This window comes from Eurypyga helias, unplaced genomic scaffold (genome assembly GCF_000690775.1).
Source record: "Eurypyga helias isolate BGI_N326 unplaced genomic scaffold, ASM69077v1 scaffold10566, whole genome shotgun sequence".
NCBI classification, from domain to species: Eukaryota; Metazoa; Chordata; class Aves; order Eurypygiformes; family Eurypygidae; genus Eurypyga; species Eurypyga helias.
This window is the reverse complement of record NW_010257215.1, coordinates 18,047-31,487: the sequence shown is the minus strand read 5'-3', so window position 1 is coordinate 31,487 and position 13,441 is coordinate 18,047. Positions and strand designations below refer to the sequence as shown.

At 43.0% G+C, this 13,441-nt stretch overlaps 1 protein-coding gene across 4 annotated transcripts in view; it reads right to left on the bottom strand.

Moving 5' to 3' along the window:
• Nucleotides 1–13,441, bottom strand: part of SLC6A6 (solute carrier family 6 (neurotransmitter transporter), member 6) — a 48,334-nt gene that overhangs the window by 20,769 nt on the left and 14,124 nt on the right. For 3 of the 4 annotated variants that reach the window (XM_010153936.1, XM_010153934.1, XM_010153937.1), the window contains 3 exons: nucleotides 6,617–6,856; nucleotides 5,897–6,031; nucleotides 3,392–3,626 (listed from right to left, as the gene is read on the bottom strand). In XM_010153936.1, coding sequence (XP_010152238.1) covers nucleotides 3,392–3,626; nucleotides 5,897–6,031; nucleotides 6,617–6,845 — 599 coding nt within the window. In that variant the 5' untranslated portion in view covers nucleotides 6,846–6,856. Of the gene's footprint in view, nucleotides 1–3,391; nucleotides 3,627–5,896; nucleotides 6,032–6,616; nucleotides 6,857–13,441 lie in introns of those variants that run through there. The other variant, XM_010153935.1, reaches the window with a different exon arrangement.

Here is a 13,441-nt window from a genome sequence, read left to right as displayed (position 1 = left end):
TGGCTCTAGAACATAAACAAAAATAAAATGAGAGTTATGCAATCCTTGAAGGATATTCCAGCTCGTTAATCAACTGAATGCAGACAGGAGCTTTCGTACCAGGAAAGGCGAAGCACCCTTTCATGTTGGATGGACAAGAATAGCTAACACTGAAGCAGTACGTACCAGAAGAGTATTAGGAGGAGAATATGAAACGATTTTTAAAACTCCGAAGTTTGCCCCCAAAGGCAGAAACAGCTGCCCTAGATTTTGTTTAGTTTTTGTGTTGCTCCCTTCGGAATTACATGCCATTAGCATGTGATGGTCTTTCTTGGGATTTGGACGAATAAAGTCTGCTGATTACCAAATATTTATAAACACTTGGCCAGCGCCAAACAATCAGCGGTTTTGTTCAACCATAATTACCCCATAACACTTAGCCCTTATGTACGTGTGTAAGCCCTTAAGGTTTTGGACTTTAAAATAAAATCTTCAGAAGTAAGACCTGAAGCATGTGATACCAAGAGGTAAGTCTCCTGATACAAAGCCAGATTTGCTTAACTCCCTTTTATTGCTGCTCAAGCAAGCATGTGATCTGCACAGAACATTAATTCAAATGAACCGAAATGTCAGGCTGTACTATATGTCCAGCCAGGCTGAGAAGGACACATGTTATTCAGCGCGAAGAGGTTAATGCATCAATGTGGTCAATTCTTTCTGGGCAGCGTTAGTTTTACAAAGCAGTACTGGTGAGGACACTACATAAATATCCCACAATAAAACCGGCATTGGGTTTCAGAAACCAAATACTCACAAACCCCTAAATTAAATCGGAATTAATTGTGCCACAAAGCAGATGGGTATCTTCAGTTAGAGACTATTTATTGACCTGTCCTTTCGATGTGGATAGCTGGCTGCATGGCAGCTGGCATGGCCTGTGGCGGCAAAGTACTTGAAAGTCGTTGAAATTATTTTTAATTTCAGAACTATAAAGAATAGAAACGTAGCTACTGGAGAAAAAACTAAATGCTTCCACCATGTAACAGCTACATCACTTTAATTACAACTGTGCTTTGTGATCTCTACCCTTACTATAAGAGACCAATAGTTGTTTATGCACAGAGAACAGCTATTTTTAATACTTCTGTAAGTGCCATGAGTCCTGCAGGCAGATTGCTCTGTTAAGGGCAGTTTTGCTCATGATGAAACAGCGAGCTATGGACAGTATGTCTGTACTAGTAGTATTACAGAGCCAAACTCCTCCCTAGCATGACTCCAGGGAAGAGTTCAGTTCATGATGTTTAAAACTGTTATTCGAGGACAAAAGTTAAAGTGGCTGCTAAGTGCAAGGAGAGTCGCCTCCATGAGCACTAAGCAACCTTTGCTCCGGCTGTGCTACAGAAACAGCGAGGGCAAGTCGGAGGGAAGGGGAAAGCGCTGGGAAGACCAAGGATTTCTCCTCCAGCTTCAAGCACCTCCAGCCTGACTACACCTCTCAGGCTGTATTTACAGGACAGTTTGGTTCACTCGCAGAGAGTTTTGGGGACAGCAACTTCATTTCTTTTAGAGGAAACTTGACTAAAATCTCCACCCCAAATATGCTGCCATCATTCCCCCAGCCCATGGACAGGCTGCTCTGCTGTAAGGCCCTCCACCACATACCTGCCATGCCATTACCCATGGGACACCAGCTCCTTTGAGGTCCTGAAGCCTTCATTCCTTTTACAACCCCTTTCCCAACTGCCAGCCCTATTTCCTTCTGCTATGGAATCTTCAGTCTTCTGAAGTGGACATGACATCTGAGGTCCCAGGGAAGACAACCTGGCCCATAAATCTGTGCATTAGAGGAGTAGGAGCTTCTGGGGCAGCAGGACAACCCTTTGGCCACATCAGGAGGCTTCTAAGCTCACAGCTGCCACTGGGTGCAAGAGGACCTGTGAGCAAAATTACTGCACAAAACTGAAGATGAGCACAGTGCTTCTGAAGTCTTGGGGGAGCAACTCTTATTTCAGGGGCAGACTGTGGACCTGGGCTTCTCAGGAAGGCCCTGAGGAGACCTGTGAACATCCTACCAAGCCAGCCACTCATTTGGATTCAAGGTCCTCAGTCCCAAAGCCATTGTGGGAGAGTCCAAAGGAGTGAGAGCTGCTTCCTGTTCTACTGCAACTTGCCCTTATGGTCCCCTAAAATATCCAAAGGTACCAACAAAACTTTCCAACTCCATCCATATTTACAAGATGGGAAGTCACCTGGGAAAGTATCCATCGCTCAACATGGAAACGCAGTGCTCATGGCACAGTGAAAGTGACTGTTCTTACAGCCTGCATCCTGTCTCTCACACCAGTCTCCAGTGCCTCTTGACAAACTGCTCATCCAAGATCCCATCTGCCCTTTGTATTCTGGCTCTTGTGTTCCAAATTTTAGCACAGTTCATAAGATTATTTTTTTCTAAACCTAACACATGCCAAATATCTTCGGCATGGTTATTGGCTGACGCTTCTTTTTAAAAATAGATAAGTAGGTACAAGTTGATCAGGGGACCAAATCGGACTTTAAACAGGCTGAAAAGGCCAAGCTGGATCAGAAAATAATTGTGCTCTTAAGTGACCATCTGAGCAAGCTAAAAAAAACCCTTTTCTTCCTAAGATATTTTTAGATCCTTTAGATTTAAGTTTCCCTACTGGTGTCTTCCTCTGCTGCTATGTTTTGACACCTATATAAACACACAGAGATTTGAGGTCACGCCTGTTCAGAAATCAGGTTATGCAATATAATTTGAAACTTGAAAAATAAGCGAGAAATGGGAAAGAAGCTTAGGCCTGATGAAATCCAGACATCTGGCAAAACAGAGTTTCCTCAGACACTGCAGAGAAAAATGATGTAACCGAGATGACCTGAGAAACCTACAGTACATGACAGCATTCACCACCTCTGTCAGTTTTATTGCTGAGGTCAATGCTTCGCTTCATTGTCAGACTGATAAGAGATGTGTTACAGCTTCACAAAGTGTACTGCAAATGCTAACAGCTGGGGAAAGGGAACCACAATAGGGGTGGTTTGTCACTGTTTCCATAGTAAATCCATGCTATCAGGTCATCTGAAGTGACTTGTTTCTGTTCTCATGCTGCATTTAGAGAATCCCAACCAAGAAGGAAGCAAGTTTTCTTCCAAAACAGAAGTTGCACTGGGCTTTTAGGGCTCCCTGTACACTCTGGGATGAAACAGATATACATCTAATGCCTTCCTCCACTGTCAGCCTGTCTCAGGATGGGTGAGAACCAATAGCAAACACCGGTCAAACGACTCACATCCAGCTTTCTTTTCTTGTCTAACATTCCCCACAGGACTTCCATAAAACCTCAGGTCTGACCCCTGGCATGCCACTGAAGCACCCTGAAGAGGGGATACTTACTCCCAAAACTCTGTGACAGGGGAGGTGAAGTTAGTGGCGTTCAGTGATATCCAGAGCGTTTTGTTCTTCCTGAGAGTATCTTCCACACAGGTCGGCGTGTTCCACTTCTGGTGGCAGTGTGCCCACGGCAGGACGCTCTGGAATGACTGGAACAGGTAGTAGAGTCCCCAGGCCAGGATCACGATGTAGTACACATTCAGAAGGGACACGATCACTATGGAAGCATAACCAATTCCTGGCAAGAGGGGGAAAGAAAAGAAATACGTGCAGACGTGACAGGCAGGGTGCCTTGTGATCTCGTGGAGCTGGTGCTACTCCCACTGTGTTGAAGACTTGTATCCCACGCTACCACACCACTGTTGGAAGCTCAACTCAACTCAACTCGATCACACATAAGCACAGACCTGCCACCACCTCTGCCCAGCATGGGCACTACCCACACACTTCGGCTGTGGCTCGCTGACAGCAGAGGGGAGGCCTGCGGGACATCTACCCAATTTAACACTACCCTGGCTATCTCAAGTTTTATTAAAAGGAAGTCAAGGCATCACGCTTTGCTTACTGGGGAGCTACATCATCTGACATCTTAGGTACCTACTTGGGCAACATCATTCTCACCACACTGTCCCCCAAGACAGCTTCCTTGGGCAGCTGGGCAGCCCCTGCAGCACTCACACTTATCAACTGGCTCGGCTCAGCCTATGCGCTAACAAAAAAAACCCCACATTCTTGAATGAGTTAAAAAGGAAAATTCCAAAGCTATCAATGTGAAAGCTGCTGTTTCTGCCCCAATTTCACTTGTGCAAAGGAAGTATAATATTTGTAGCTGCTATGGTTAATTAGATCAATGTTTAACTCTGCTATCAATATTTGACGATAAAAAATGTTCCCTGTTTGTTTTTAGAAGCAGGGTCATGGGCAGATAAAGGCAAGTCCTACACAACCCTGGGAGGTGGCGGAATGCTGTTCCAGTGCAGGCTTTAACTGAATAACAGAACTGCTCTCCTGAGCCTGGTATGTCTCTCCCTGCTTGGCAGTTGAGCTCCACTGGCAGACATGTATGTCTTAAGTCAGAAGCAGTCACTGGTTTTTAAAATACAAAATGAAAGGACTCTGAAAAGTCCCATTTCCTGAAAATCTTTTAGTATACAGAATGTTAACCTCCAAAAAGCTTACAAAGCTTGCCATTTAGGAATAACAGGGGAAAAAATAGATTTCCTTTAAAAACTTAGAGCAGTTTCTTACCAGATGACAAGAAGTCTATGAGGTTCCCTTTAACATCACTCTGATGGCTAACCCAGGACCTGGGGTACCTGCCTGATATTGTAGTTTCAAATCTTTTTGCAGTAAGAGTCCTTACCACCAAATTATTCTTATGCCAGGTGAAAACAACCAGAGCAAGTGTTATTTATTCTGTCCAGCTGCATTTCAGACAGGATATACAGCTATTATTACAGCTACATTATTAGAACTCTTTATGGATGCCTAGGAGACTGGTATTTAAACAAGGAACATTCCTTTCTCCTCCTCCTCAAAAAAAAAAAAAAAAAGCTTCATGAAAGTGGGAGGAGGATGAAAAAATTGGAGCGAAAGCAGCACAATTATATCAACTTCAACAGCATTCTGAGTATTAGGTGAAGTATTAGGTGGGGGTGTGAGTTATGGAGAAAGCCCTCACTTCTGCGTGGGGTGACATAAGGGGAAAGAGATGCCTGGAACATCGACGGTGCTAGAGCTAGAGACACGTTATTGTGAAGTGCCAACTCTTTCCAAACGGGATTTGATGAGTGCCCCTCTGTTTAGTGTCATTATTCCAAATGATTCTGCCTGTGCTGTCTGGCTGTAAAGGGTAATCTATACATAAGACAGGCATTCTCAGTAATTTTTCTATCCTGTCTTTCATTTTCCATTCTAGTTAACTTTCACAGTGGCATTTGCATAGTTCCTGCAAGCAGTGAGTGCTTCTTCATCTGCTCACAAAGGCCCCTGAATAACACCCGACCAACATGCCTGTTTGCCAGGGCCTGCTCAGTTATGACAGAAGTCCCGTTCCTGAATTCTACCATGGAATGCTGTCCAGGTTTTGGCTGTATCAGTAACAGAGGGATGACGCCAGTGATAAGCTTTCACATGGCAGAGGGAGTTTGATTTCCAGACCAGAATAATATTTTGAAGATACTTTCACTAAGGCCATGTAAAAGGCTCTAGTCTTCCAAACAACACTTTCTCCGGTACCTGTGAATAAAATGTGCAATTGCCTTTTTAAGGCATAATATGCAATTTCTTTCTTGCTTATCAGCAGTTCTGCCAGTTAACAAGATGATAGCATCAAAATCAACACCTTACTTTGTCCTTCAGACACTCTGACTTCTACCTTTCCAGGAACCAGTATCATACCCTCAATCACTACAGCAAATAGCTGAATTAATGGACACGAGGGGAATAGTGTTGCTGCGTATGGTTTACAGAAGTGTCTTTAAGCAGTAAAGCACAAGATGTACTAACCAGTGAAAATAGGGCAGATCTTTTCCCAGCATGTAATTCCACCTTCAGAGGTATACTGTCCTAGCACCACCTCCAGGAAAAACACGGGAAGACCTCCCCCAAACAGGAAAATGAAATAAGGTATAAGAAATGCACCTGTTGAGAAAATATAATAGTACAAAACCGAGATGAAGTGAGTGACCTTACACAAGATAGTCTAAAAGTGTTATCAGACATATCTAAACAAAGAAACATACTTGATACTTTAAAATCAGTATAGAACAACCTTATTCTGGGGTATTTTTGTTCATATTCAAACTCTGTAAGTGGAATGGGTACAAGAAGATGGAAAGGGCATTTTCTTACCTTCTTAAAGAGAAAATCTGCAATAACAATGGGGTTAGGCACACAACAGTTTCACATGGCTCAGAATGCTCTTATTCTGAAATCCACTGGTCTGAAATCCTACTGGTCTACATTAATAGCATGTCTTTTGGTTAAAAATCAGACTCAACTGTAGCAGAAGTAAAAAAGCAGAAAAAGTTCAGTAGTAAAAAAAATCAAATTGCTGTTAATTTTTAACACAAACTACTAAGTAATAAAACAATCTCTCCCAAAGACTTATGATGAAGACAGAAAACAGAGGTGTGACTATTCTTTTTAAAAATTGGATGAAGGTACTGGAAAACAGTAAGTATGAGGCAGACCAATTTCATGAGAATGAAACAAAGAAATACTCACCTCCGCCATTTTTATAGCAGAGATACGGAAACCGCCAGACGTTGCCTAAACCAATAAATCCACCAGCCACGGACAGCAGAAAGTCAATCTTGCTCGCCCACTTCTCCCGCTGGGGAGGCTTTCCTTCTGCCTCATCCTCAGGCCGTGTCCCCGGGCTCTTGCCAGGGGAAGGTTTGAGGATGTCCTTATGGAAATCTTTCAAGCACTGAAGTTTTTCCTTTGTTGCCATATTTCTGCTTTCTACATAGAAAAACAAACAAACAAACAAACACCATAAACCAAAAGCCCTGGGTTTATTAAACAGTCTTTACTGGTAGAGCTCTCTAACACTACAAGAACTGTTTAACCAAGCTCAGTTCCATAAAAACCAGTGCTGTTTATCAAGCTGACACATGAAAATGCATCTGCTACCTTCACTGATGATGAGACAAACCATCCCTGGACTCTGCAGTCACCCCTTTGGAGCCAATGCAATGCAGGGGACAGCAAAGCTGTGACATCGCTGCCTACCTGCTGGCTGCAGACAAAAGGTGTATAAAGACTGCAGACTGCCCCAGCATCAGCAAATGGTGTTACTGAGCACCAGTCTCATGCTGTTTGCATGCCCACAATGCGGTACCAATCACTGCACCTGATTCTTTCTTAAACACTGAAGTGAAATACAGCAGAACAGTAAATCTCACCCTTCCAGATAAAACTCATTCCTCCACATCCCAGTAACCTGAACCATTCTGTATCATTTATTGCCTGCAATTTCCTTTCCCTGAAGTATTATAAAGCTTTCAGAAAACTATACATTCATAAAAACTGGGATGGGAAGTCATTTGTTTTAATCAACCTGCAGGAACTGAAGGAATCTTTTCAGTTTATTCCGTTTCATAACTGCACTGTTTTCCCTTGACATCAATAAAGGGACAAAAAAAACCCTTTATAATCAATTATTGTCTTATATGCACCTACTCAATTCAACAGTTTGCCAAGAATGATGGCTCCTTAGTTAAAAAGTCAGTGGCATGAGTCACTTGATGCAAAACCCAAAGCGTATTAAATCATAGCTGGTTTTATAATTTATATATGTAATTTATGATGTTCAAAAATCATAGATTGTGTAAAAATAATAAGAGAAATAATTATTCTAACAAATGCTTTTTTATTCAGGATTTCCTAATGAAAACAATTTAGGAATAACTTGCAGCTTTTATGTTAACTCACATCTCAGGCATATGAGGCCAAATCATTCCCCACATAACTCAGGCGACCTCAGCTGGACCTGACCAGTCATTTTTGCATAGTGTTTTGATACAGAAAAGCACGTGAAATTTTCACCAGAACCAGGGAAACCAGCAAGTTGATTCCAGACCACAACAATTCCCTGCCTGTACATGTCATCATGGGTGCACAGTCATAAAAAAATCATGCTCCAGATTATCCCATTTGATAGCTGCAAGCCTCCCTCGTACCTGATTGCTGGTTTTGATCTCTAACCTGATTTAGCTTGTGGCAGTGACCTGAAACATGAGTTGACATGAGCTCTGCAGGAAGTTATTAATCCAGACATGATTTTGAGATAGATATGCATCACCGTACCCGTAAATCTTTCCATCCACCGCGGAAAGTTTCAGAAGGCTAACATTTCTGCCAACCACGGCAGCTCGATATTCGCCCCACTGGCATATCGGTGGCCTTTGCAAAGCAGGTATTGTGACAGCAGTCGCCTACCAGGACCAGATCTAAAAAGGGACTTTAATCTTCACTGCTAATCATTCTGACTTTGGACTGTTTTTTTAAAAAAAAAGGCCTCTGCTGGCTGCACAGCAGACAGGAGCAAGTGCAATACCTCCTGCTTAACAGCAGAGAGAGCTCGCAGGGGGAGAAAGTTAATCACAGTATGATGGATCATCACCACCCTCTGTAGTGTATGAAGGCAGGATACATACTCCTCTAAAATATCTCCTGTTAGTTGCTGTTACAGACATGGTAAGCGATACAGTAGAGCACTAACTGAGTAAAAATGGTAGGACCAGCTCTGTAACAGCCTTTAGGCACCTAATTGCTTGCGGGAATTAATTCACAACCGAGAACTCGTGTTCCTAGTAATGGAGGTGCCTCCAAAGAGGGAATCACAGTGGAGATTAAAGGAGGCGCCTCCAAGAGGGATTCACAGTAGCCTTAATCTGCTTGGGACATCTGCATCTCAATCCAAGCCCCAGACAGGTACCACCCAGCATCATCCCCCAGAGTCATCTCTTGGGGGAGTAACAAAAATCAAGTAGGTACAACTGTCGTTCTTCAGAGAGGTACCTATATGTAGGGTGGCTGATGTCCTGCTCTCACTGCAACAGCAACTGGGCATGGAGAAAGCCCAATTTCACTTTCTTTTGCTATTTGTGTTGCTTGAATCCCTATCTTTCATTGTGCAGGAGAATGTCATAACCATCAGGCAACAGGCTATTCTGGGCTGAGGAATGGAGGGCATTCAGACCGTCACTCATGGAAGGTTCACAGCGGTTACTGAAATACTCATCAACAGAGGAAGAAAGTGTGCAAAAGAGAGCGTAACTCACACCTAGAGTTTAGGGTATGCTCATGTTTTTCAGATTGTTTTTGGTGCGCTGCTGGGACAGCCATAAACCTGCTTAACAGGGCAAAGAGATAGATAAATTTATAGAACCTTGCAGGATTAAGGTTTGAAATAGGAGCTTAACTGCTCCCCACGGGGAGTGTACTGGAAATACCCCAAAACAGAACATGCACGCAGTGAACATTTATGCTAAAAAAAAAAAAAAAAGTGACCTATGGACTTTCAGCCACCTCTGAAATGAAAAACTCTTGCGACAAAACTCTTGCGAAAGAGTTCTTTATTTTCTGCCATCTCTATTCTTCTTGCCTGCGGATTTACGTTGACCCGGGCGTTACTCACTTCTACCCAGAATTTGCAAGCCTGACCAATTGATTGCATTCTGTAAACCCTACCTCTCCATGGGACAAGGTGATCACCCTGTGGTTTGTCCTAATTACCCACACACAAAGTGTGAAATGGTGCCTTTTCAGACTCCTACTTCACAACTGTGTGGGACTGCATTTTAAAAAGGGATTTCTAATTTGTCTTAAGACACCCCAAATTAATGACCATGCTTCAAAACCTAATTACTGAGTGTAAATTTTATTTCAGCCTTAGCTGGAGCGTGAAGATGAATTGTGATCTTCCCCTTAGCCTGCCAATGACAAATCTTCAAGGTTACCCTTGCTTCTGGGATGGCCGTTTCACTGTACGGGTGCCAGGAGATGGACCACCATGACTTTGTTGCGAGTCACCAGCTCTAGCTAGTAGGCACCTATCCAACACCTGCACAAAATTAGTAGCAGCCCAGTCTTACTGTGTATCTCTTATCTAGTCTTGCTAAAATCCCAATTGTGTTTCGAGGGCCGGCAGCTGTGGCTGGCAGGCACGTACCGTTGACCAATACCATAGGAATTGACGCTAAGCGGCCACCTGGGACTGCGGTCTCAGCCCATGTCACGTTCAAGGGATGTCGGATTTATCCCCCTTTGCTGCCAACCATTGGTGTCCACCCAGCCATTCCCAATTACAGGAACTGTCTACAAAGGCTGCAAGGGTGGGGGGTACAGACGATTCTCCTTGGCGAAGAAAAGCCAAGAAAATCAAGTTTGTTTAGTGAAAGGCATTGTCTTTTTCCTTAATGGGGTTGGAGTTTCATTTCCTTTAGTTATGTCCCACTGGGTGAGGTTAAAATGGCTCAAGGGAAATAGCCTGACAGAGATGCTGAAACAATATGTTGTCACCGCCCAGGTCAGAACCAGAGAATAATAGGTTATTTTTACTGTATCACTTAGTGGGGATGGTATCCGAGATCTAAGTCCATCTGATTCCCCCAAGGAAATATATTGTAAGAAAATGCTCTTGCAACCACATAATCCAAAAGGAGTGACCCAAGTCTGAGGCATATGTCTGCCTGCCGGAGACACATCTGCCCATGAGAGTACCCCCTCCAGGAAGCTTTGGATGGCCCCAGGAAGCCCTGGCTTCATCTGATGAACTTAATATGGATAAATAAAAAGCAGCAGGCAAACCTGCCATTAACAGTGTGCTACTAGGCTGAGTCCAGCCAAACAGCTAGATCCTGATCCAAAAGCAAGGGGAAAAATGATCCAGACTAGGCCAGGCCCAGGATCTGCACTCATGTACAAACCCCAATTACCTGAGGATGAAGTTACCCATTGTCAAATCAATGCTGTTAAAATGTGGAAAAACAGAACAAGGGAGCAGGTACGGGCACTTTGTGCTTCTCAAGCATCTGCTCCCTGGTGCAGCCAGGAGCACCTCAAGGGCTCCTTTCCTTCTGCAGGAGAATCATATGTCTGTCTCTTGCGCCTGGTGCACAGATTTCCTCATGTGAACTACCCCTGCAATAACCCAAGCTCTCTTGTTGCCCCGTGACTGATTAGTCTTTGGTGCACAGCTGAAAATACCAAAAGCTTAGCCATAAGCAGAGTGCTTTCACAGCCAACCCAGCCTGGGCCCTCTACTGTGCTCCTGCTATCCTATCTTTGCACGAACAGCCTGCACCTCGGATAACCCATACCCTTTAAAAAAATACTGGCATTGAAATGTAATCCTTCATAACATGCAAAAAATGAGGGGTAGGGGAAGGGAGAGGCACTGGGCAGAGGGATCAGACGATGAGATGCAGATGGGGGAAGGCCACCAGCGCGAGGACCTGCTGGTTGTCAGAACTGCTATCCTATCTTTGCACGAACAGCCTGCACCTCGGATAACCCATACCCTTTAAAAAAATACTGGCATTGAAATGTAATCCTTCATAACATGCAAAAAATGAGGGGTAGGGGAAGGGAGAGGCACTGGGCAGAGGGATCAGACGATGAGATGCAGATGGGGGAAGGCCACCAGCGCGAGGACCTGCTGGTTGTCAGAACAGACTGCTGAACCACTGATTTTTTTTGACAGACAACCCACGGATTACATATCTGAAAATACACTGTTCAATTTCTGCTTTGAGGTTACAGTAACAATCCTTTCCAAGCTTCTCACAGACAGTGACAGGCAACCAACGCAGGGTAACACCTTCCAGGAGGAGCCCTGAGAATAAATTCATCGTGGATGCTACCTCACTTAATAATCTTTAAAAATCAAGACTTCAAAACAGTGGGTTTGCAACCCTTGATGGAAACACAAAAATCAAAGTCTGCCTGTACACACAGATATGCATTTATAAACATTTACGCATGCTAAACTGCATGCCCTGTCTCGCATCTGAAGGTCACAAACCACAGCAAAGGATCTACTTCTTTTTTGGTCAACTCATATAAATTTTGAAAAGGGATCTGATATGCTGAACTGGTGACTAGAATCGTAACAGAGTATTTGTTTTCTACCCTCTTCTTCCATCAGAAAACTAAAAGCCAAGTATATGCTCGGAGTACCTCCGACCTTGATGGGAATGCTGCCTGAGGAATGACCGCACGGCTATACTGCTGATTTTATGGACTATTTTTGCAGTGTGATGTGTATCACCACTACTTTTGCTTTCAAGGACTTTTTTCTACTACGTTCAGCCTGTGGGCTGTATATCTTGAACCTCTTAGTGCTCTCTCCTTCTCTTTTGTCTCAATGGCATTTGAAAGACATTTGTTTATCACATTATAATTAATTTTTCTAACCCTACTTAAGCTCCCTGTCTCTTTAGATATTACCATCTCTCTTATTTTTCTGCCATTTTTTTGTTTTGTATCTTGGTAATCAAAGTCAACCTCCCTTAAAAATTGAGCTTTTCTATATCAGCCAATCTATTTGTGGGTTGGTTCTTTCTTTTCTTATTATTATTTTATATTCATATTCATGAATATTTCAAAATTAGCTGCACTGATTGCTGGATCAGAGCTGCTCTTTAAATAAGCAGCTTTTACTCTCATTGAGAGCAATGGGAAAACTGCTATTGATTTCAACAGTAGTAGGATCAGGTCCCGAATAAAACTGCACTTATTATGTTTGGCTCATTTCCTAGGATTACTTGGAACTTTGAAAGCTGTAATTCTTGATGTTGACAGCTTTCCCTCCCTCCTGGAGCAGTGTGGTTAAGCCAATCAATACATGATTAAAATAAACAGCCCTTATAGCTTTAGTGCAAGTCTTTCTGATCTGCAGAAGAAAAGGCCTTTATGTTTGGCAGCCCTCGAGGCCACACCGGTATCCAAAGAGCACCTGACTCCATTTATCGTTCTTAACTCATATCAAAGTTCTTTCTGCTCCACTGAACAAGATACCAACGTTTTCTGAAAAATGATACTGCTCCCTTTATTGCACACATTGCTTCTCTTCTTGAAAATGCCTCTAAAAATTCCCTGAACATCTCACTATACTCTTTGTCTTTAATGGGTTCATCTTTTTCTGATTACTTTTCCTTGTGCATGTGTATTTATTTAAACATCTATCCATTTGTCCTTTCTTCTTTTTCAGTTTTCCCTCCAACTTCCGCTATCTCCCCTCTCACTCCTTCATCCTTTCCGTTTCTTTCACTATGACACATTTTTGAGTCTTCTAAGATTGACTGAAAAATTTGCTACTGAAAATTTTCTAGGAGCAAAATACACTCCTTTATAAAGCTGAAGTCAATTCTGAAAGGAAAGCCCAAGGCTTAATGCAATTTCTTTTTCATCAGTTGTGGTCTGGACAAAAGATATCTTTTTGCTTCCACATACTTCTTTCTCGCTGACATTTCCATTCATGCTCTTCAAATGCTTCAAACAGGTACCATGTCACAGCACAGAGCTGTTATAAAATCCGAC